This window comes from Hemicordylus capensis, chromosome 1 (genome assembly GCF_027244095.1).
Source record: "Hemicordylus capensis ecotype Gifberg chromosome 1, rHemCap1.1.pri, whole genome shotgun sequence".
Taxonomy (NCBI): Eukaryota; Metazoa; Chordata; class Lepidosauria; order Squamata; family Cordylidae; genus Hemicordylus; species Hemicordylus capensis.
In genome coordinates, this window is record NC_069657.1 from 203,249,684 (window position 1) to 203,272,180 (window position 22,497).

The following is a 22,497-nucleotide window of genomic DNA, read 5'->3' on the forward strand; positions in this document are numbered from 1 at the left end:
CTATGCTTTCAATAAAAACTTTCAGTTTTGTAAGAGGATTGGAATGGGACCACAGAAACATGGCATATCAGGCAATCAGTAGGGGGAAGAGATTTTGTGCTTGCAGTTACCTCCTATACAGGGAGACCTTGGTATTCCCAGTGGTTCTGTTCTCCACAATTACTGTGGATAGTAAAAACGCAAATACTAGGTCACTGTAGTGGGGGTTAAGTTCCTGGAGGCCCAGAAATCTTTCAAAGAACAGCAAAAAAAAGGGCAGAACACAAAAAGTAAAGCTCCATGGGCCTCCAGCTGTCTAGGAATGCCTCCCAAAAATATGAATTTTGCCATTATTCTGTGATTTAGTTGGTTCCCCCCCCCCCAAGTCACAAAATGGTCTCCAAGGTCATTTCCAGCCACCACCCCTGACCTACACATTTAACCCTTTTTTCATGTATTGGGTGTTAGTTCCCCAACCACGGATACATGAAACCACAGATGCTGGATCCACGGATAACGAGGTACTGCTATATAAATAAACACACTAAAATGTATTTTGCCTCTAGATGGCAATCTAAGTTCTCCCAAGAGTCCACTGACCAAAGAGTGAATTTTTTTAAACCAAGTTCACAGCTTTATTATAAATAAAAGATATTCCAAATGCATCCATGCTTCATAATGAAATACTCATAACAGTGTTCATAATTAAAAGTGTTTACGTATCACTTTTCAACAAGAACTGTTTTCAAAGCAGTTTACATAGCATAATTTTTACCTGTCTTCTGGAGAGGAACTCCTCTGCCGAGGACTGTAAGTTTCCTTTCTTTCATAACTAGAACCAGACTAACACAAAATAATTAAATTTCAGATCATCAATACTGGTTTAAGGATTTAATTAAAAAAACTAGCCAAGAGCCAAAGAATTGTGCACAGACTTCCACACATCCAACAAGTCTGTTTCAGCTCTCCTTTCCGCTGCAGTCCCTTGCAACACCCCTCCCCACAAGTTGCTCCAGGAGGCTGGGGAATACTCCGGAAAAGGGTTGAACTGGAGGGTTGAAATGAGCAACCTGTGTGGACGCACACAGGGCTGCCTGGATTCAAGCTACTGCATTTTTTTAAAAAACGTAGTGACATACTGGATACACCACCTCCATTTTTATCGTTATGAACTTTTTCTGTAAGTTCCTCAGCATAGCAACCACATTTTGACACACATATTATAGATTTTATTACACTACACTGTCAAGTGTGAAAGTAGTGAATGTAGTATTGCATTTGCTGCATGTATTTGGAAGACACAGGGGAGCACATGCACTCCCAGCATCAGCAGTTAAGCCATTTGCCAAGGCCCACTACCAACCAGACCAAGTCCTACAATTCTACACAGTAGCAATCGGGAGTAGCCCGTTGCCTTCTGCTCTGGATTCTGTTGTTTCCCTGCAGAGGTTCCTAGGTGCAAGAAAGAGGATAGCCAAAATCTGTTCCTCCTCTTACTTCACCACCAACTCACGCTTTCCCTTTAAGCAGCCACCATTGGCTAAAATCCTCTCTCTCTGGTTTTTATTCACGGAACCCAGAATCCACACACAATCATAAGAGATAACAGAAGCAGAATATATGCAAATATCTCTATTTTCTAGAGGGAGAGAGCAAGTGCTCTGTCATCCACCTCAACCACTAAGCAGTGGAAGCACACTCAGGATGCCTCATCTGAAAAGCCCCATAATCTAAGAAGAAACACGGAAAGAGACTGTTCTCACACTCACCTTAACCCTGGCGAGGGAAGTCCAGCCTGGGTGAGGCTGCACATGAGGACCACCAGGATTGGGCCTGATTCCAGCGAAGCTGCACCACCTAGCCCAGCTTTTTTACCAAAGTTAAAGGCTCAAGTAAGCCTTTAACCCAGGCTCCAGGATTATGTGTTTGCTGGGGCTGCATTCAACCCCAGCAGACAAAGAGATGGGCACTCTCTGGGGAATCCCCCAATGTTTGCTTGGTGCATTGAGTGATATCTGGAGCTCCACGCTGCACCACGCAGTGTGGATCATCTCGGAGCGTGTTTCATGCTCCTAGCAACATTGCAGTGATTGTCTGGGGGGTGGGGGAGTTGCACCAGCCTTCCCCCCTGCCCCCTCTAGTCATGTGAATGGCCCCAATCTATATATATATTTATCTAAGGTATACCTGTCACTAATCCCATGAGTGGCAGCTCTCACGAGATTTCATGAGCGAGGGGAGGGGGAGAGCAAGACCAGCAGCCAGCGAGAGAAAGCTGTGGCCAGGCCGGCTGGCTGCAGGGCAGGGAGAATGAACTGCAGCTCAACGAGGGAGGAAAACGGCTGAAGGGATTGGGGAGACAGGGAGAACTAGGGGCACAGATGCTCTGCGCCAGGTCAGCTAGTATATCTTTATTTCTTTAGAACACAACTTTAAAAATACCAGCATTTACCTGTGCCACTCCACTCTTCATTTTTGTTCTTGATCCACTTCAAATTCTGAATTAGCAATATCAATGTTTAGAAATCAAGTCAGTGATCTCAATTATTGTTCCAACAAAAACACTTCATCTATAAAGAAAAGAAAGACTTGATTTACAGAAAGCCGAAACAGTTGGATTATGAAAACAAACCAGCTGCAACAGCCTAATATTTCTAATAAACAATGAAACTACCTGCTTTGTACAACCAACTAATTTAACTGGTCTCTCTTTTAATCTCTCTTACTAGGAATGTCACAACTAGCATTCTCATTTACTAGTGTTTTCAGATAAGACTCTCTGGAATAAAACTTGGCCATTAACCATCTGTCCAGAGGGAATTATGGCAATTTAGTTTGATTATGCCAACAAACAGAACCATATGCTGCCCAAGTGGCATGAAGACTCAAGTATGGCCTGCATTTGGCCACATGTTTACTATATCCAGGACCATGGCAAATCAATTCTCAGGTCCCTATTCTGATAATCAGACACACACATTTGTAAACTACAACTGGAATGAGAACCATAACTCTTGCTCCCACAAACCTTTATTCTTAAAGGTACATTATCTTCTCATATCTTTGCTTCATCAAGTCATCTGTTTATGCCTCTATGCTTTAGTTGTGTCTCTAAACTCTTATTTCAAAGGGATTGTTAGACACAACCATATATAATAAATTATACTGCAGCAGAGAGTCAATCAAACTTGTGCTCCACTTCCAGGGTCCATTGGGGGTGGCTCATTCCTCACCATCAATCTCATCCTTTGTCACTTTCCCTTTGCTTTAGCCTACCTCTACAACAAGCACCTTCACATGCCAAAAACCATTTTTCTAGTGGAAGAGTCCTCACTTAAAAAGGAACATTCCATATGTTCACATAGGCAATGACAGTTTAAACAAGGATTTTTCCACTAGAAGGAACATATTCTATACATTAGAATATATATACACACACACACACACACACACACACATACATATACACATACACATACATATATAGCGCTATCATATATTTTAATATATATTACCTAGACCATTGATCCATCTAGATAAGGACTGTCTAATACAGTGGTTGCCAACCTGGGGTCCTCCAGATGTTGCTGAACTACAACTCCCATCATCCTCATCCACAACAAATTATAACTGGGGATGATTGGAGTTGTAGTTCAGCAACATCTGGAGGCCCCCCCAGGTTGGGAGCCACTGGTCTAGTAGACAATAGACATATTCAGACATGACACTGAATAGGCATTTGTACACGTGCTTTTGTATGAATGGTTGTATGTGTGTTCATTTTTAAAGTGAAGCTTGGCACGAGTCCCCTCAAATTTATTTTATTTTAGTTAAAGAAGTTATATGGTGCCATTCTTCATACATGATTTCATGGAAGCTTACAACAAAATTCATTTAAAGATGGACGACTGTATGTCCATTGAACATGTCTGAATAATTGTACACTCAAACCTCTACACGCATATACTGTACATGAATTGAACTTTCCATATGAATAGGGTACACTCACTGGGCAGTAGCTCTCCAGGGTTTGAGATTGGGGTCTTTCTGACCCCTACCTGACAATGCCAGGGACTGAAGCTGGCACCTTCTGCGTGCAAAGCAGGCTCTCTTGCCCTACAGCTCCCAACATTCCTAGCCAGTGGGCAAAAGTCAGGGATGATGGGAGCTGCTGAAGCTGTACAGCCTTGCCCTAAGGCAAGCCCTCTCCCAATAGTATGTGTACTAGGATAGTCTTAGGGAGGTTTTGTGGTAGCAAGCATGACTTGTCCCCATAGCTAAGCAGGGTCTGCCCTGGTTGCATATGAATGGGAGACTTGATGTTTGAGCACTGCAAGATATTCCCCTCAGGGGATGAAGCCGCTCTGGGAAGAGCATCTAGGTTCCAAGTTCCCTCTCTGGCTTCTCCAAGATAGGGCTGACAGAGATTTCTGCCTGCACCCTTGGAGAAGCCACTGCCAGTCTGTGAAGACAATACTGAGCTAGATAGACCAATGGTCTGACTCAGTATATGGCAGCTTCTTCCTATGTTCCTCTCCGTCTGCCTCGCACTCGCACGTGCTGTCATCCATTTTCACAACAGGGACGGGGGCAGAGCAGCAGCAGGAGCCCCTCTAGAAACAGGCGTGTTCTTGACCACACACCTGGTGGCCATCTCAGCGCCCTGGAATTAAGGCTAGGCGAGAGAGCAAACACTGGTACGGGGCAAACGGCCGCCACCACCGGCTACGGCTTGCTTCTCTCTTCCTGCCCCCCACCCCAGGGCGGCGGGGGTGCTGCTCTCTTTCCTTCCGCTCTGCTTTACGTGGGGCGGTTGGAGGGTGAGATTCGAGGAGGGGGGAACTCACCGGGACTCTTCCGAGCTTCTCTTCCTGCCCGCCTCCCATTCAGCTGCAGCGCAGTTTCGACGTCTTCCTCCCGCGCGACACGGGGGTGGGGACTCGGGAGGGGAAAGAGGAAAAGAAACGGCATAGAAAGAGCCCGGATGTCTCGCGAGTCTCAAATAGTCACGTGCATACATACCACTTATATTATAGTGCGGTCTACGGTGCGCGGAGCCGGCCCCCTGTCGAGTGGAGGGTAGATGTTCGTGCGGTCGCGATTGCTTTGTTGCCTATTTATTTAAACTAAAGTAATTCAGGAACCAAGAGGGTCTATAATCTTCGGAAACTTTTGTCGGGTGGGTTTTTTCTCCCCCGGCTACAAGCGCCCGTAGCTGGGGCGTGGGCTGCAGCTTGAATGAGGGGCTGGGAAAGCGCTGTTTCAGTAGCAGCAGAGCACCGCCTTTCTTGATCCAAGGCAGTGTGTGTGTGTGTGTGTGAAGGTATAGGGAAAGTGTGCTGTCAAGTCGATTTCGACTCCTGGCGCCCACAGAGCCCCGTGGTTGTCTTTGGTAGAATACAGGAGAGGTTAACCATTGCCTCGCCCCCTGCGCAGTATGAGATGATGCCTTTCAGCATCTTCCTATATCGCTACTGCCTGATATAGTAGCCGGCGGGGATTCGAACCGGCATCATTCTGCTTGCTAGTCAAGGATTTCCCCGCTGCGCCATTAGGTTAGCTAGCTTCTTCTTCTTTTTTTTTTAAGTAATGTAAATTTTGTAAACGAATGTGAATTTTAGTTTACAAGTTTGTCTCTTATTTTAAATGCAATAGTGAAAAGCTATTAGCAGCTCAGCTGCTGGGCGGCAGGAGGAGGGGGAGGTTCTGTTTCAGAAAACTTAAGAATCTCCTCTAAAATACAAATGGGTGGCAACAGGAATAGAAACATTCTAAAACAGTCATGGAAAGCTGCATGTCCTTTAAGGCAGCTGTTTTTCAAACAGGTCTGGTCTGTGGTGGATCTGCAGTGTTGCGAATTAGCATATTCATCTGAGTGCAGTAGTGTTGATGTCATTGCATTCTGTAGTCTCACAGAAGCGCCAACTGTAGCATCTACCTCTGAGGAGGAAACACAACACTTAACTCCTAGGATGCTGTAGCTGTAAACCATTTTGCTGATGAAGCAGTAAGCACTGCTTTGTACCACAAGAATGCTACATCCTGCATTTCTTCTCTGAAAAATGAGATTAGATGTGATGGTGTATTGAAAGACGTAAGGAAATGTGGCTTAGAAATAGAGTAGAAAGATTTGTTCACGGCATTCTTGTATTGATGAAATGTGATTTTCCTTGTAATGTGTTGCTTATTGTTTTTGTATTTGTGATTAACTATTGCAGTGAATTTGAGGTGCTAGTTATAAAGGCTAGCTGAATCTTATGTGCACATCTCCTGTGACTTATGTGACACTTCCTGCAGTGATAGCCAACCCTGAGTTTAAATCCCCATTTGGCCATGAAACTTACTGGGTGAGTTTCATTTCTGGGCCAGTCACATTTCTCAGCTTAACCTATCTCATGGGGTTGTTCTGAGGATAAACACAACCATATACGCTGAGATCCTTGGAGGAAGATCAGGATATGCATGTAAAATGAAGAAAAAAATCATCTAGCTCCACTCAAAGAGGTAGTGCTTGGAACTAGCAAGTCCACAGCTGAATTTCACCTTTGGTATGGACTCTGTAGAGTGGCCTTGGGCAAGCTGCTGCCTCTTTCATCCCTCCCCCATTTTAAAATGGTGATAATAATGCTGACCAGTGTTCCCTCCAACCGGGATTCCCAGATGTTGTGGACTACAACTCCTATAATCCCCAAGCAAAAGCCATTATAGCTGGGGATTCTGGGAGCTGTAGTCGGCAACATCTGGGAATCCCTGTTAGAGGGAACACTGATGCTGACCTAGCTTACAGGGTTGTTGTAAGGATTAATGAAATAGATGGCATTGAAACACTCTGAGTATTCCCTAGTAGTGCTACATACACTGCCCATTATTATTATTATTTCAATTTCTATACCGCCCTTCCAAAAATGGCTCAGGGCGGTTTACACAGAGAAATAACAAATAAATAAATAAATAAGATGGATCCCTGTCCCCAAAGGGCTCACAATCTAAAAACAAACATGAGATACACACCAGCAACAGTCGCTGGAGGTACTGTGCTGGGGTTGGATAGGACCAGTTACTCTACCCCTGCTAAATAAAGAGAATCACCATGTTAAAAGGTGTCTCTTTGCCGAGTTAGCAGGGGTGTCATTTCCCTGAGCAGTAAGAATTCCAGGATTGCAGACCTGCTTAGATTCTGGTTTCCTTTGGAGGAGAGATCACTGGAGGCTGATATTTTTTGTAATATTTGGTTTATTTACAAAGATGCAAGCTGAGCATTAGATGGATTTGATATAGCCGATAAATTTATTGTGGCTAATAGACCAAGAATAAAAACTAATCATAGCTGAGCATTGGATAGTGTTTACATAGCTGAGCTCTCCTGAAAACAACAACTGTTTTCATTAGAGTCCCAGAGAGCAAGCCCTGAACCCTATGGAGTTTCAGCTCTTTACTGAGCTTTTCCATTTCAGCCTCTCCCAACCAATCTCATCCTGTTTCTCTCTCACACCTGAAACAAAGGTGTGAGAAGGATGTGACATCTAACATTATTACATCAGCCCATCTCAGGGGATGGATGTGTGTGTTTGTCTTAAAAGATGGCTTCCTGCCTCAGGGCCATTAGTGCTTCATTGAGCAACTTCCTTTGGCATTCTAAACTGCTTAAGTCGGCCAGCTAGTGTTCAAAATCATAACCTAAATTTACAACATCATTTTACCAGTATAAGCACTATTCATGTCACTGAGGTCAGCATCAGGAACTCCCTAGAAAGGAAATGGCATGCAGAAGTGTACACAGCTCAGGTGCACTTGTCCAAAGATTGTAAATGAGCTCTGCATTTTTTTTAGCCTACTCAAATATTTCTGTTCAATGATACGCTTGGACTTTTTATAAGCAGAAACCAGATGTGTGATGTGAGAGGTGTATGGCTTTGGTGGCTGAGTTTTGGACACAAAAGGCCAGGAAAAGGTTACAGTCATCAAGGTGGGGGATGAGAACATAAAATAAGTGAGGAGACTTTATGAGCAGAACTTGAACCCATTTCAGCTGCGGGTACAGGCCAGGAGTGGCTTTCTGCAAAATTACATAGGGAGAAACAGTTCTGGCAAGCTTGCAGGCTGAAGTCCAACTAGGGCTGCAGTCCTAAGCACACTTACTAGAACATGCCCCATTCTGGGCTGGTGTCAGAATCAGCATCCTCAAGCAGCTGCCTAGGCTCCAACACCCCAAGAGGACCCACTGCTGACCAATAACTGTTGAAGAGAAGCAGCATCAGCAGCCACTACCTCCTGGGCAGTAGGAAGGCCTGGCCCAGCTCAACATCACACCAGCACCTACAGCAACTCTCTCCTTTTCATCCACTGCACAGAGGGAGAGACAGGCAGCAGGGGCGCTGCTCCTTGCCACCAGTAATCACTGCACTGCTGCTGTCTCAGGCAGGTGAATGGCAAGAATCATAGCATTTTTTAGCTGGAAAGGACTTGGGCAGTCTTCTAGTCCAATTCCCTCCTCAGTGAGGGATCTGCTACAGCCTCCCTGACAGGTGGCTACCCAGCCTCTGCTTGGCATGGAGCAGCTGCTGCCACCCCACAACCCTGCCAACCAGACCTTCACTGGGGCCAATGATGTCATTTTAAATAAACTTTATTTAGTGTTCACACATATTGGCAATGCCGGGCTCTGGAGATCAGGTGCTTTTGCATTTCTCAGGAAAGGGAAAGGATATCTATTTGAGCATCTATGATCCAAGCCGCTGCATAACCTGGTGGTTCTTTGTGGCTAAGATTTATATTTTAACTTTCATGTTATATATTTGCTTTTATTTTGTTTTTCCCCAACTCACCATCTACAGGTCCTGTAGATAAAATGAGTTATTAATTTGTGCTGTTAACCATTTAAAGAAGGTTTCTGTAGTCTTTTAACCTATTTTAAATAATTATTTCATTAAATTTAAATAAATGTGATTTATCAAAACCTTAGTATATAGATGCTTTCTCATTGTTATCAGGAGCTGTCATCTGCAATATTTTGATGACAACAATTCCTTCAATGACTAAACAAAGGGAAACCTTTTAAAGTGATGGCTTTCTTGTATTTGGCAGAGGGAAAGCAATTGTTTCTCTCCATCCCAACACAGCACCTTGCTTGTGGCTGCTGCTGGTGGTCCCTGGTATCTCCCTTTCTTTTAGTATGCGAGTCCCTTCGGGACAAGGAACCAACCTTTTATTTTTATTTCCTTTTCTATGTAAATTGGTGTATGCATTTTTGTTGTTGAAAAGCAATATATATTTGTAATAATCATAATAATACTGTTTCATCGCTCATCACAGGGCTCAGGTTGACAGCTTCTCAGCGGTGGGTAGAGGCGACTATAGGCCTGACACCTGTCCATAGTTCAAAGAATGTTCCGGTTACCATTCTCACAACAACCAATATAGTGTCAAAAATGAACAAGTGTGTTTATAACTTTCAGGCATTAAAATTGAACCCCACTGTTTAATCAGCATAAGCTTTAGCTGATTTAACTGTGTTAAACTCATTTCAATTTGCAGTTCTTTTATTAATTATTATTAACCCTATGAATATTAGAATCACATTTATCTTTCAGATTGTTTTTGTTAAATTTAGGACTATGGATCTGGTTATTTTGAGTAATCTTCCAGATAATTACAGACTAGTTAGGATCTGAAGCCTATATCTTTGTTTTAGAAAGGAAGTAGAATGTGGTCATAGCTTACCATCTTTAACTTTACTCATACTGCTAGTTCCATTATCTGGCATCCAGATAGAGGGTATTTGCCCACTGGTTTGTTTGTTTTTAAAATGACATTAACACAGAAGCAATTCATGGGGCACACTTCTGGACTAGAACTTCAGTCACTTCCAATGTGATCATGTTTGGGGGGGAACAGGGAATGCAAGTGCACCTGGAACTCTATAGAACAGCCACAATTCCCTATCCAGGAAAAGTTCAATCTTCAGATGTGGGGTCACCTTGCATATATGTCAGGCCGGAGAACATATGAAAGTTATTTTTTGAGAAGGATGAAGAGAAACAGGGAGCAGAACGCACCTGGCTCTTCCTATTTCCTCCACCCTGTCTTCAAGTCAAGTGTTGCCCCTACTTGATATAAAACATGTGCTTTGATTTCTGATACCCTCTGAAGAAGCATGGGGGTAAAACAAATGCTGTAATATGGAATTTGCCACATTAACCTAATTAAATCATGTTATATTAAGTTGTATTTGGTCCTACCACCTGGTACTGTGTCATGTCAAATCAAACATATAGACAGCACATAATGTTCCCTGGCATAGCCAGATGTTTTTGGAACAGATTAAAAGGCAAGTAACAGTCTGTAGCAAAAAATAAAATGGTACTGCTTCCATCTTAATATTTAATGGTGATGTTTTAAGTAAATATGAAATGAACCAAAAATGTCTTTGCTTGTCCTTAATGGAACATCAAGTCACTCCCATGGGCTGGCTGAACAGCAATTAGATGGTTAATGGCCTAGTTTTGAAGTGGTGGTCTGGAACTAAATGAGTCTCTATTATCTCCTATACTTTGAGTAATCTTATCCCAATTCTTCTGACCTTGCTTTCTGCTGATTTTGTATCAGAGTAGCTCCACTGGTTAATCAGAATATTACCCCTGATTTATGCTGATGTAATTGAAGACAGAATTGGCTTGTGCTGTTTCAAAAGGAAGAGAAGGCTTCAGTGCAATTTTAAATTAGCATTGGCTGGCTAGTTGTCAACAGTCTATTAGGAAGCTGTTAAAGTTACAGTTCTGCATTTGTAAAATGGAAAATCATATATATGTGCTACAGGGCTGTTGAGAGTAAGAACATGATGAAAGTTGCACATTAACAACAAAGATAATGATTCTGCATAACAGATCCAGTTTTCTTAAATTTAATGGTACCTTGTGGTTCCCTGTGAAGGCATGTGAGAGTCCTAAATAAATGGTGGCACCAGGGTGGCACTGGTCAAGTCCAACCAGCCACTGTATTGGTGCAGCAGCCATTGGTACTGTTGTACTTGTGCTTCCCCTATACCAAGCTGGGAGCTGCTCTGATCAGAGGGCAACGCCTGCAAGAAACCCCTATGTAGTAGCAACTTAAGGAGCATTGGCATAATCCAGGAGCAGAGCCAAAGCAAGGGTTGGGAGGGGAAGGGTACAGCTTATCGGGGCCTGGAGAGCTGGGGCGGGGGGGCAACTTAGGCTGCAGCCCTATTACCAGGAGGAAAAAATAACTAAGACTGAATTGTAGGTTATGCTTGAGGATATGTATAAAAGCTTATGCCATACCTATTATAGGGAAGGGATTGTATTGATCCCAATTATAACAGCACGTGTATGAGAAAAACCACGCCCATTAAGAGTACCTTGAGACAGACATTTAAGGTCCAAATACTTGGAAAAGTTTATTAAGGAAGTTACATACTTAGATAGAAAGCCCGTGTCCCTGAGCAAAATGTGAGAGCAGAACAAAGAAGGAAGGTAGATAAAATGCAACAAGCAGGTACGAAGAGGAGGGGGAGGAGACCTGAGAGTATTAGTATACCAAAAGCCAGAGCAAAGAGACACAACAAGAGTGAGGAAACAAAGAGGAAGAGCCTTGCTTACTATCTCTTTCTAATGCCCCTGGTGGTCAATAGGATAGAAAGTGTAAAGAGTCAATACGCCTGGAGCTGGAGCTCCAACACCTACCTCTGCTGTGAGGTTTGCTGGAGCCAGTCAGAAGCGGAACAAGCAACGTTCTGAACTGTGAGTGGCTGATCAGCTCAGGGCCCTTCTGTAAGAATCTGCTTGTGCAGTTTGTTTGTTTAACAAATTTCTAGACCAGGGTTTCTTAACCTTTGGCCCCCAGATGTTTTTAATGTTTAGATTTTGTTTTGATTATGGTATTTATCGTGGTGTTCTTGAACAGGGTTTCTTAACCTTTGACCCCCAGATGTTGTTGGACTACAACTCTCATCATCCCCAGATATGGCCTTTGTGGCTGAGGATGATGGGAGTGGTAGTCCAAAAACATCTGAGGGCCCAAGGTTAAGAAACCCTGTTCAAGAACACCACAATAAATACCACAATCAAAGCAAAATCTAAACATTAAAAACAATTTAAGCTCTTATTTCAACAGAGCACATTCCAAAGCTTCATGGCAGCAACGGAGAAGGCCCGTCCTTGAGTAGCCACCAGATGAGCCGGTGGCAACTGTAGACAAACTTCTCCAGATGATCTTAATGGGCGGTGGGAATTATAGCGAAGAAGACGTTCTCTTAAATACCCAGGACTTAAATTGTTTAGGGCTTTATAGGTTATAACCAGCACCTTGTATTTTGCCCAGAAACTTATCGGCAGCCAGTATAGCTCTTTCAATATAGGGGTAATATGGTTTCTCAGAGATGACACAGAGACCAACCTGGCTGCCGCATTCTGCCAGTTTCTAGACTAAGTACAAAGGCAGCCCCGCATAGAGTGCATTACAGTAGTCAAGCCTGGAGGTTACCAGCATATGTACCACTGTTTTGAGGTCATTTATCTCAAGAAATGTGCACAGCTGGTGTATCAGCCGAAGCTGATAAAAGGCACCTCTGGCCGCTGTCTCAACCTGGGGAACCAGAGAGAGGTTGGGACCCAGAAGCACCTCCAGACTGTGTACCTGTTCTTTCTGGGGACGTGTGACTCCATCCAGAACTAGCAGATCAAAATCATCTCCCAAGTTCCAACCTCTCACAATAAGTACCTCCGTCTTATCTGGATTAAGCCTCAGATTGTTATCCCTCATCCAGCCCATTACTGTCTCCAAATGGATGAATAGCGCAACATGACTGAATGAACTAAAATCTGAATACTTAAAAAGTCAATCAGTCAACCCCAGTTTTATATGGTACACATATCTGAACAGAAATAACACACTAACACAAGGTAACACAAGGAAATATCCGGAAAATCTGTCATTCCTTGAAATACCTGGTGGGATTACAATTATTCCTTGAAATACATGGTTAGATTACAATTATCATCCCCATTCCTATGTAACTGTGAATGGGAATGTGTTGCTGTACAACGATGAGAAGAGTTATCTTCATTCTACTCAATTGGTGTTGAACCCTGCTTGTGGACTATCTGGATTACAAGATAAGAACTGTTCTGATCACACCTAAGTGTTAAAATGGACTATATGTTGTGGAAGATCCTTTGCAACACTTGTATGTATTTTGTTTCATTAAGCTGGTGTGTTATTTCTATTCAGATATGTGTTCCATATAAAATTGGGGTTGACTGACTGACTTTTTCAGCATTCCGATTCCAGTTCATTCAGTCACGTTGTGCTTTCATCCATTTGTTTATATATCACGTGGCTCCTGTTGGGTTAGTGAGACATTACTGTCTCCAGGCAGGCATTTAGGGTGGTTATGCCTTTTCCCGACAATGCTGATGTGGAGAAATAGATTTGGGTGTCATCAGTGTATTGATAACACCCTGCACCAAATCCCCTCCCAGCAGTTTCATGTAGATGTTAAACAACATCAGAGACAAAATGGAGCCCTGAGGGACACCATACAAAAACTCTCACTTCATAGAGCAGCAGTCTCCAAAACTGCCCAAGAGCAGCAGTTTTCTGAAAACTGCCCAAGTAGTATGAGCGGAACCACTGCAAAGCAGTGCCCCCTATACCTTGTCCCCGGAGGCAATCCATGACTGATGGTATCAAAAGCTGCTGAGAGCCAAAAGGACCAACAGAGTCACACGCCTTCTGTCAATTCCCCTTTATAGATCATTCCTCAGGTTGACCAAAGCTGTCTCCACCCCATAACCTGCCCAAAAGCCAGTTTGGAGTTGAGAGGCCACCACCTTCTCAATCACCTTGCCCAGCCATGAAAGGTTGGAGACAGGCCTGTAGTTGCTTAACTCTGTGTAGAGGGAAATCCACTGTAGGCTTCTTTAAAAGAGGTCTAATATTTGTCTCCTTTAAACAAGGAGGCATCCTACCTTCCCTCTGAAGGAATCCATTTATTATCTCAACCAGGTCCTCTCCAACAATCTCCCTGCATGCTCGATAATATAAGCCATGTTGGACAAGGGTCAAGAGAACAGGTGGTAGGATGCACAGTTCCAAGCAGCTTGTTCACATCTTCAGAAATCACAAACTGAAACTGATCCAATATAAACTGCACAAAAGTTATTGGATACCCCTGCTAAAGACTGCACCAACGATGGAATCCAGGTCGGCTTGAATACAAGAGATTTTGTGCACCAAAAAACTCATTAAAAGCTTCACAGCAGCTAACTGTTGCTTCCTAAGCCAGAGCGGAAGGGGCCTGTATAGGTTCCCTCACTACTCTTGACAATTCCGCTAGACACGAACCTGTGGACGGAATACACATAGCAAAGAATTGCTTCTTTGCCATACATATTGCCAGACCATAGGTCTTCAATTGTGGTCTGCTGTAATCTATCAGATTCAATCTGAGTCCTTATCCACTTGCGCTCTAGTTGTCTACCTAGCCACTTCAGCTCCCTTAGTTTTCCTGTATGCCATGGAGTTAATTTAGAAGCAGGCCAGAGAAGACGCTTCGGAGTGATCGAGTCTATCATCCTAGTGAGCTCATTATTCCAATTTTCCACCAGGGTGCCAAAAAGATCACTGGCAGAGCCAACATTAAAGCCCTCCAAGGTTCCTGGGAATCCTATTGGATTCAATAGCCTTCTCGGGCAGACCTTCCAAATAGGCCCTTCACCCCAAAGAGGTGACTAGTGGCTGCAAATTGTACCTTCACCAGGTGGTGGTCCATCCATGACAACATCTCCACCCATGGAACACTTCCCTGATCAGAACAAAATATCAAATCAAGCATTTGACCGGCAACATGTACTGGCCCCTGAGACCATTTGGGAAAGGCCAAGTGTCATGGTCGCTATGAACTCCCAAGCTGCTTCTGACAGTTCATTCCCAAAGTGAACATTGGAGTCACCCACCACCATCAACCTGGGCACCTCCAATGCCAACTCTGCAACCAAATCTGACAGCTCGGTTAGGGATTCTGTTGGGCAGCAGGGTGATCGGTCCACCAACAGAAGTCTCAATCTATCCCTGGTTCCAAGACTCAAGTACACACACTCAATATATTTATTTATTATAAATATAATAAGTTTAATTAAGATAATATAATAAATTAATATAATATAATATAATAAATATATAACAATATTATAGTAAAATATAATAATGAAATATGATATTACAATATCATATAATAAAATTTAATATAATAAATTTATTTATTACCATCTTATTTATTTATTATATCTCTGTGTAAACCACCCTGAGCCATTTTTGGAAGGGCGGTATAGAAATCGAATAAATAAATAAATAAAATATAGGCAGGTGCTCTGACAGGGATCCTGGTAAGTGATATACTGTTCTTATAAATCACAGCCATTCTACCTCCCCTCCCACGTCCTCTCACCTGCTCCAGAACAGAGTATATTGTAGGAGAAGCTGGGACCAGACTGGGCCACTAGCATCTCCCAGCCAGATCTCTGTAATGCATGCCAGATCGGCTCCCTCATCCACAATCAGATCATGGACTATTTCTTGTTTATTTTGGACCAAGCTGGCATTGCAAAGGAGCAAGGTGAGTTTCTGTGGAGAGTTGGCACTGCTCTCCAAGGTCAAAGAGCTGACAGAGCGGATGGAAGGAGAAACAGCTATTAAGTTTCTGTTTTCCCTTCCCCTGTAACAGCCTTCTGACCTGCCAAGGCTCTTTCTCTTTCTGTGCCTCCCCACCACTGAGGATCCACACACCCCCAGGTCTCCATCCACAAATAAGCTAAGACACATCCCTCAGCCAAACAACAGAGAGGCAGTCCCAAGACGTGACACAATTAGCGGTGTGTGGGAGGGGGAGCAACACAAAATGCATCAGGAGGTACACAAGGCTGAAGGTTCCCAAAACATTATTACTATTGCTATCTACAGCAGCATTTGAGAAGGTGCAGTGGCAGGGTCCTGGGTTATGTTTCTGCCGCCCTGCATGCCCTGACAAATTGTATTTAAAAGATCCAGAAACTAAAAGTATCTTACATACCATTTAGAAGTCTTGTCAAAGTTTTTTTTATTGCACCATTCACGAAGCCATTACAGCTTTCTAAAAACCAATATTCTTGCCAGCTGATCTGTGTTGCACACATTTTACATTTCTCAAATGCATTTTGTAGTTTGCGCTGAGCTTTTTCTGTCCTTGCAAAGTACAAAATATCTTCTCCCATGCAGAGTGAAGATAATTTCAAGTAAGCCTTCAGCAACATTTCTGAACAAAATTGAGATCAGGGTAGAAATAAATCGGCTTTATGTCTGAAGTCTCTATGGGGCTTAGAAAAAATGATGAGTCAGCAGATAAAACTAGGTTAAGACAAGGTCAGCTTGTTTCTTTAATTAAAAGAAAGCCTGAATGCTTAAAAAAAATCAAAATCAAAACAGCCACCATGGCATAAGGTTCATATAAAGGCTGATATATTCATCTTTATAACAGATTAATAACCCCCTAATGAGTTAATGATGTAATCCTTTTGCCATGTGATGTTAGAGTCAAAGCCAAGGTCTGGATTGTTATGCATTTTCACATTCAGAGTACTTATTAGATGTGTGTTTATTAACCTTGGCTGAACCCTCAGGCTAGACTTTAGAGCAATTCTACTTACAAGAGTGTCACCTTCATCCTGTTTTAAGCAAAGTTCAATTTACTGTTACAGAAAATATTGAGGTGAGTATCACGATCAGTGAGACCTGCCTTAAGAGGGTTTGCAGGAAGAGTGGGCTTAGCCCTCCCTGCCCTCCATCCCTCCCAGCGGGGGTCTCCTCCTGTGTTGCCACAGTGCGGAGCCATGCAGCGGCAACACACGATCAAATAGACGGGGTTAGCGGAGTGTTCGCTCCGCTAACCTTGTCTAAGGGGAGGGGGGATTAGGAGGGTTTTCTGCTGGGAGTTGCGCAGCACCCTTAGCCTGCTTTTGGTGGATCGTGAGAATCTCCCCATTTACTCATTAACTTTAAAACCCACCCTTTCCTCCAGGGAGCTCAGGGCAGTTTTATAGGGGTTCCCACTCATTCTCTCACCCTATTTGTGATCAGAACCAGACCTGTTGGAAATGGAACTGTATCACACACTTTCAAATCTTTATTTGGATGCCCTATGCAATACAGAATTAAACCTTTAATTGAACCTAAGCCTGCAAACTTAAGCCCATTTAACCTAGTGCCAGTGCAGTGTAGTGGTTACAGTGCTGGATTACGAGCAAGCAGAGTTCAAACCTCCTCTCAGCCATTAAGCTTACTAGGTAAATTTGGGCCAGTCACAATCTCTCAGCATAACCTAGATTACCAGGTTGTTGTGAAGTAAAGAGGAGGAGCAACCAGGGGCAGATTAAGCTCTTTGCTGCCCATAGGCAGCCAAAGATTTGCCACCCCAGCAGCAAGGGAGGAAAGAGGAGCGGAATTTAAATCTATTTTTAAAATTGATTGATTGATTGATTGTTGAATTTATATACCACCTTTCATTAAAAACAATCTCAAGGCAGTTTACAAAAGTTAAAAAAACATACAATAAAATGACAATTAAAATATTAAGCTAAAAATATAAAAACAAACCAAATTTAAAATCTATAAAATACAAGCATAAAAACTATACATGGGTAAAAACACATAGAAGCAGCAATAAAAACAATCATGTAAAAGCCTGGATAAAAAGCCAAGATTTAACAAGCTTTCTAAAAACTGTGATGGAGTCCGAGGAGCAAATGGCCACTGGGAGAGCATTCCAAAGTCTGGGGGCAGCAACAGAGAAGGCCCTGTCCCGAGTGCACGACAGCCGAGCCTCCCTTATTGTTGGCACCCGGCAGGGGCGTAACAAGGCTGGAGTGGGCCCAGAGACAAAATTTTAAAATGGGCCCCTCGCTGATACACACACACAAGGAGGGAGGCAGGGAGGGAGGGTCGAGAGACAGAGAGAGAGATACTAGCCAGGTCGAAGGAAGAAATACGAAGGAAGGATCATAATGAAGGAAGCTCTGTGGGTGTTGGGGAGTCACGTGACTTGCCTCTGGGGGCCCCCTCGAGGCATGGGGGCCCCCAGGCAGCCACCTCCCCTTGCCTAATAGTAGTTACGCCCCTGGCACCCAGAGCAGAGCCCACTCAGATGACCTCGTCAAGCGGGTAGTAACCCTTGGGAGCAGGCGGTCCCTCAGGTACCCCAGGCCCAAACCAGCTTTAAAGGTCAAAACCAGCACCTTGAATTAGACCCGGAAATGAACTGGCAGCCTGTGCAACCCTTTCAGTATGGGTATGATGTGCTCCCATTGGGCAGCTCCGGATAAAACCCTCGCTGCCGTGTTTTGCACTAGTTGCCGTTTCCAGATATTCTTCAAAGGCAGCCCCATGTAGAGCGCATTACAGTAATCTAGCCGTGATGTGACTAAGGCATGGGTATCCGTGGCCAGATCTGCCTTCTTGAGAAAGAGACGCAGCTGGCACACTAGCCGAAGCCATGCAAAGGCACCCCTGGCCACCGCCTCCACCTGAGCTTCCATAAGCAGAGCCAAGTCCAGTAGTACCCCCAAGCTGCGTACTTGCTCCTTCAAGGGGAGTACAACCCCATCCAGAACCGGTAAGATCTCCTCATCCCGATTGGCTCTCCTACTGACCAGTCTTGTCCGGATTCAATTTCAGTTTATTAGCCCACATCCAACCCATCACGGCCTCCAGCCCTCAATTCAGGACATCCACTGCCTCCTTAGGATCAGGTAACAAGGAGAGATAGAGCTGAGTGTCATCCGCATATTGCTGACAACTAAGTCCAAGTCCCCGGATGACCTCTCCCAGCATCTTCATGTAGATGTTAAACAGCATGGGGGACAAGACCGAACCATGCGGGACCCCACAGGCCAATGGGCACGGGGCTGAGCAGTAGTCCCCCAGCACCACCTTCTGGACCTTCCCCCCAAGAAAGGACTGGAACCACTGCAACGCAGTACCTCTGATTCCCATACTCAAGAGGTGGCCCAGAAGGATACCATGGTCGACGGTATCGAACTCCACTGAGAGGTCCAGCAGAACCAACAGGGACGCACTCCCCCTGTCTAGTTTCCGGCGTAAGTCATCCACTAGAGCGACCAAGGCAGTCTCAGAGCCATATCCGGGGCGGAAGCCAGATTGAAAAGGGTCCAGATCATCCATATCATCCAAGACCCTCTGCAGGTGGGACGCCACCACACGCTCTATCACCTTGCCCAAAAAGGGAAGGAGATACAGGTCTATAGTTGTCCAGGTTGGAGGGATCAAGGGAGGGCATTTTTAGTAGTGGTCTTACCACTGCCTCCTTGAGGCATGGTGGCATCCTGCCCTCCCTTAATGAAGCATTAATGATCACCTCCAACCATCTGCCTATAGCCTCCCTGGCAGCTTTTATTAGCCATGAAGGGCAAGAGTCAAGAGCGCATGATGTCTCCCGCACGCTGCACAGGATCTTGTCCACATCCTCAGGCTGAACCAACTGGAAAGAATCCAACACAACAGGACCAGATGGTACCAAAGGCATGTCTGCCGGAACTGCCAAAACTCTCGAGTCCAGGTCAGCACGGATGCGAGCGACTTTATCTGCAAAGTGGCAGGCAAACTGATCACAGTCAGCTGTAGATGATCCCTCCCCCATTACCTGGGGGGATGTGTGGAGCAATGTTTTTACCACACGGAACAGCTCTGTTTGTCTGCACTGAGCAGACGCAATGGAGGCGGAGAAAAAACATTTCTTCACTGCCCCCACTGCCATGGAGTAGTCCTTAAAATGGGTTCTAGCCCATGTTTGGTTGGATTTGTCACGACTCTTCCTCCAGTGTCGTTCCAGCCATCGCCCAAGTTTCTTCATCATCTTAAGCTCTGGGGAAAACCAAGGAGCAGATTGGGCTCCACCAAGCCGGAGAGGGCATTTAGGAGCAACCATGTCAACAGCCCGGGCCGTCTCTCCATTCCAGAGATCAATCAGGGCCTCGACAGGATCACCGGCTCTGGACACTGGAAACTTCCCAAGGGCCATCCGGAATCCAAGCAGATCCATAAGCCTCTGGGGCGGACCATCCTAATCGGTCCACCACCCCTGCAGATGGCTTTTTAAATGTTTAAAACTGCCTCCTGTGTGCATGCACATGCACAGAAAGACCCCAAACCAGGTGATTGTTGTCATTTGGGAGGTGGGTGGACTTGTGTTAGGAGGGGTATTGCCACTCTCTCTGCGCACCCGCAAATTTATCTTGCTCCTTTGACCTGCCGCTGCCATAATTAGTGAGGGAGCTCTCGCTGCCACACTCCTGTGCATCGGTGGCAGTTTTAAACATTAAAAAGTAGATTTAAAGACCCGAAGTCGGGCGATTGCAATCATTTGGGAAGTGGGCGGGCTCCATTGACCAAAATTTGCCTCCGGGGGAATTTGCCACCCTAGGCAGTCGCAGGGGCGTAGCAAGGTTGGAGTGGGCCCAGAGACAAGATTTTAAAATGGGCCCCCCCTCACTGAAGCTCAGCTCATGAAGTTAAGAAATCTTAAATGAGGCTGAATAGTGGTAACAAAAAGCATAGATAGATCCTACATTATTTTTTAAAAGGTTTTTTGTAAAGTGTGGACGATGCAAGTCATTTAATGGTACTAGAGAAAGACATGCTGTTCTGGTCGCCACAGGTCTTAACACCAACATCAATTTCGGAGGATGAATACAACTGAAGGAAGCCCGGGCGGTGCGCGGCTGGGGGAGTCAGTCATGTGATTTGCCTCGGGGGGGCAAGGGAGTGGGCCCCCAGACAACTGTCTCCCCTTGCCCTATTATAGTTATGCCCCTGGGCAGTCGCCTCTACTGCCTCTCCTTTAATCCACCAGTGGGAGCAACCATATATGCTGCTCTGAGCACATTTGAAAGAAGGGTAGGATAAAACATAAATTTTTAATGATAGCCACCTTGAAATACCTGAAAGACTGTCACATGGAAAGAGCAGTGGATTTGTTCTCAGTTACTCCGGAGGGCAAGTCAGAACTAATGGGTTGAAATTACAAAGAGGCAGTTTTAGGCTAGACATTAGGAAGAATTTTCTAACTGTAAGAGCTATTTGACAGTGGAACAGCCTGCCTTGTGCAGTGGTGCACTCCTTTGCTGGAGGTTTTCAAAAAGAGGCTAAACAGTCTGTCTGGGATGCAATAGCAGTTTCCTGCACTGAGCAAGGGAAGATCTCCAAGGAACCTTTCAACTCTGTATTCTGTTTTATAATGCCAAGTACTCCATCCTCCCCATCTTGATTTATGTTTCAGAGACCAAGAAAGTGTGTGGGTGCATGGAGGGCAAGTTGGAAGCAAGCACAATTTGTGTCATTGCACAATATCATTACTGATCACCTGGCACATCTGTTAATGCATCAGCCTTAGGTTCCAATTTCCTGGCTTTGTGGAGCCTGAGCCAAAATTAGATAGCCTTAACTCTGGTCTAAAACCAGCAGGAAATCTGTGCTATGCTGTTCTTAAGATTGCGCACCCTGGGGGGGGGGGAATAAAGTGTAAATTTCCAGCACTTTTTGATCTGCTGTAGCTGTGACATTTTTACCAGATCTTGAAATTTGGCACATTTGTAGACCTCATGGACTGCATGAACAGTGGTCACATCTGTATCTTATATACATCCAAATGTACCTACTGATCTGTTAAATTATATTTCCTATGAAATCCAGGTAGGTCCTGAACTAAGTGCCAAAGTTTTAAAATGATCTGTTTGATGGCCCATGATTTAGGGCTAAAATAAATGGACCAAAATAACCTCTGTAGTTTGTTACTATGTTTACCCTTAAATAGCTTTTCTCTAGGACAGCTTCACAGCTTCTTCTATTATTCTATGGGGAAAACTTGCCCTTAATATAAAACATATGAATCCCTTTGTTGACATTTTTTGGAAGATGAGTAATTATATTTTAATCTTAAAAAATGTCCAAAGGGTATATTATCTTTCATGTATTTGGGATGAAAACTATCATAATGCAAAATGGCCTTCCTATTTGTAGGTCTATGATATCCTGTAGTCATAATTTTCTTTGATTGTTTATATACCAATACATCCAAAAATGGTATTTGATAAAGACCCATATGATTAGTGAATTGAATGTACATATCTGTAGTATTAATCTAATTTTTTAATGGGTTGGGCAATCTGATTTCAAAATAATAAAAACAGCATCAGTATAACAACCATAATAAATGAAATATTTATAATATGGATTTACATCATCATTTAGAATACTAATTGTCTCAGATTCAGTCATATATAAATTGGTAATGCTTGAGGCAACCGTACTGTCCATAGCCACTCCTTTAATTTGAACAAAATACGTTTCATCAAAACAAAAATATTTTTTCTCCAAAATAATGCCCAACAAAGCAGGTAAAAATGAGTAGCAAGATTTAGAGTAGATCTAGAATTCAAAAAACTTTCTATAACTAAT

The 22,497-nt window shown here is 43.9% G+C and overlaps 1 protein-coding gene across 2 annotated transcripts in view; it reads right to left on the reverse strand.

Moving 5' to 3' along the window:
- Nucleotides 1–4,955, reverse strand: part of CWC22 (CWC22 spliceosome associated protein homolog) — a 57,926-nt gene extending 52,971 nt beyond the window's left edge. For both annotated transcript variants that reach the window (XM_053269198.1, XM_053269208.1), the window contains exons 1-3: nucleotides 4,827–4,955; nucleotides 2,432–2,549; nucleotides 755–822 (exon numbers count right to left, since the gene is read on the reverse strand). In XM_053269198.1, coding sequence (XP_053125173.1) covers nucleotides 755–822; nucleotides 2,432–2,452 — 89 coding nt within the window. In that variant the 5' untranslated portion in view covers nucleotides 2,453–2,549; nucleotides 4,827–4,955. The remainder of the gene's footprint in view (nucleotides 1–754; nucleotides 823–2,431; nucleotides 2,550–4,826) is intronic.
- Between the last annotated feature and the right edge of the window lie 17,542 nt (nucleotides 4,956–22,497).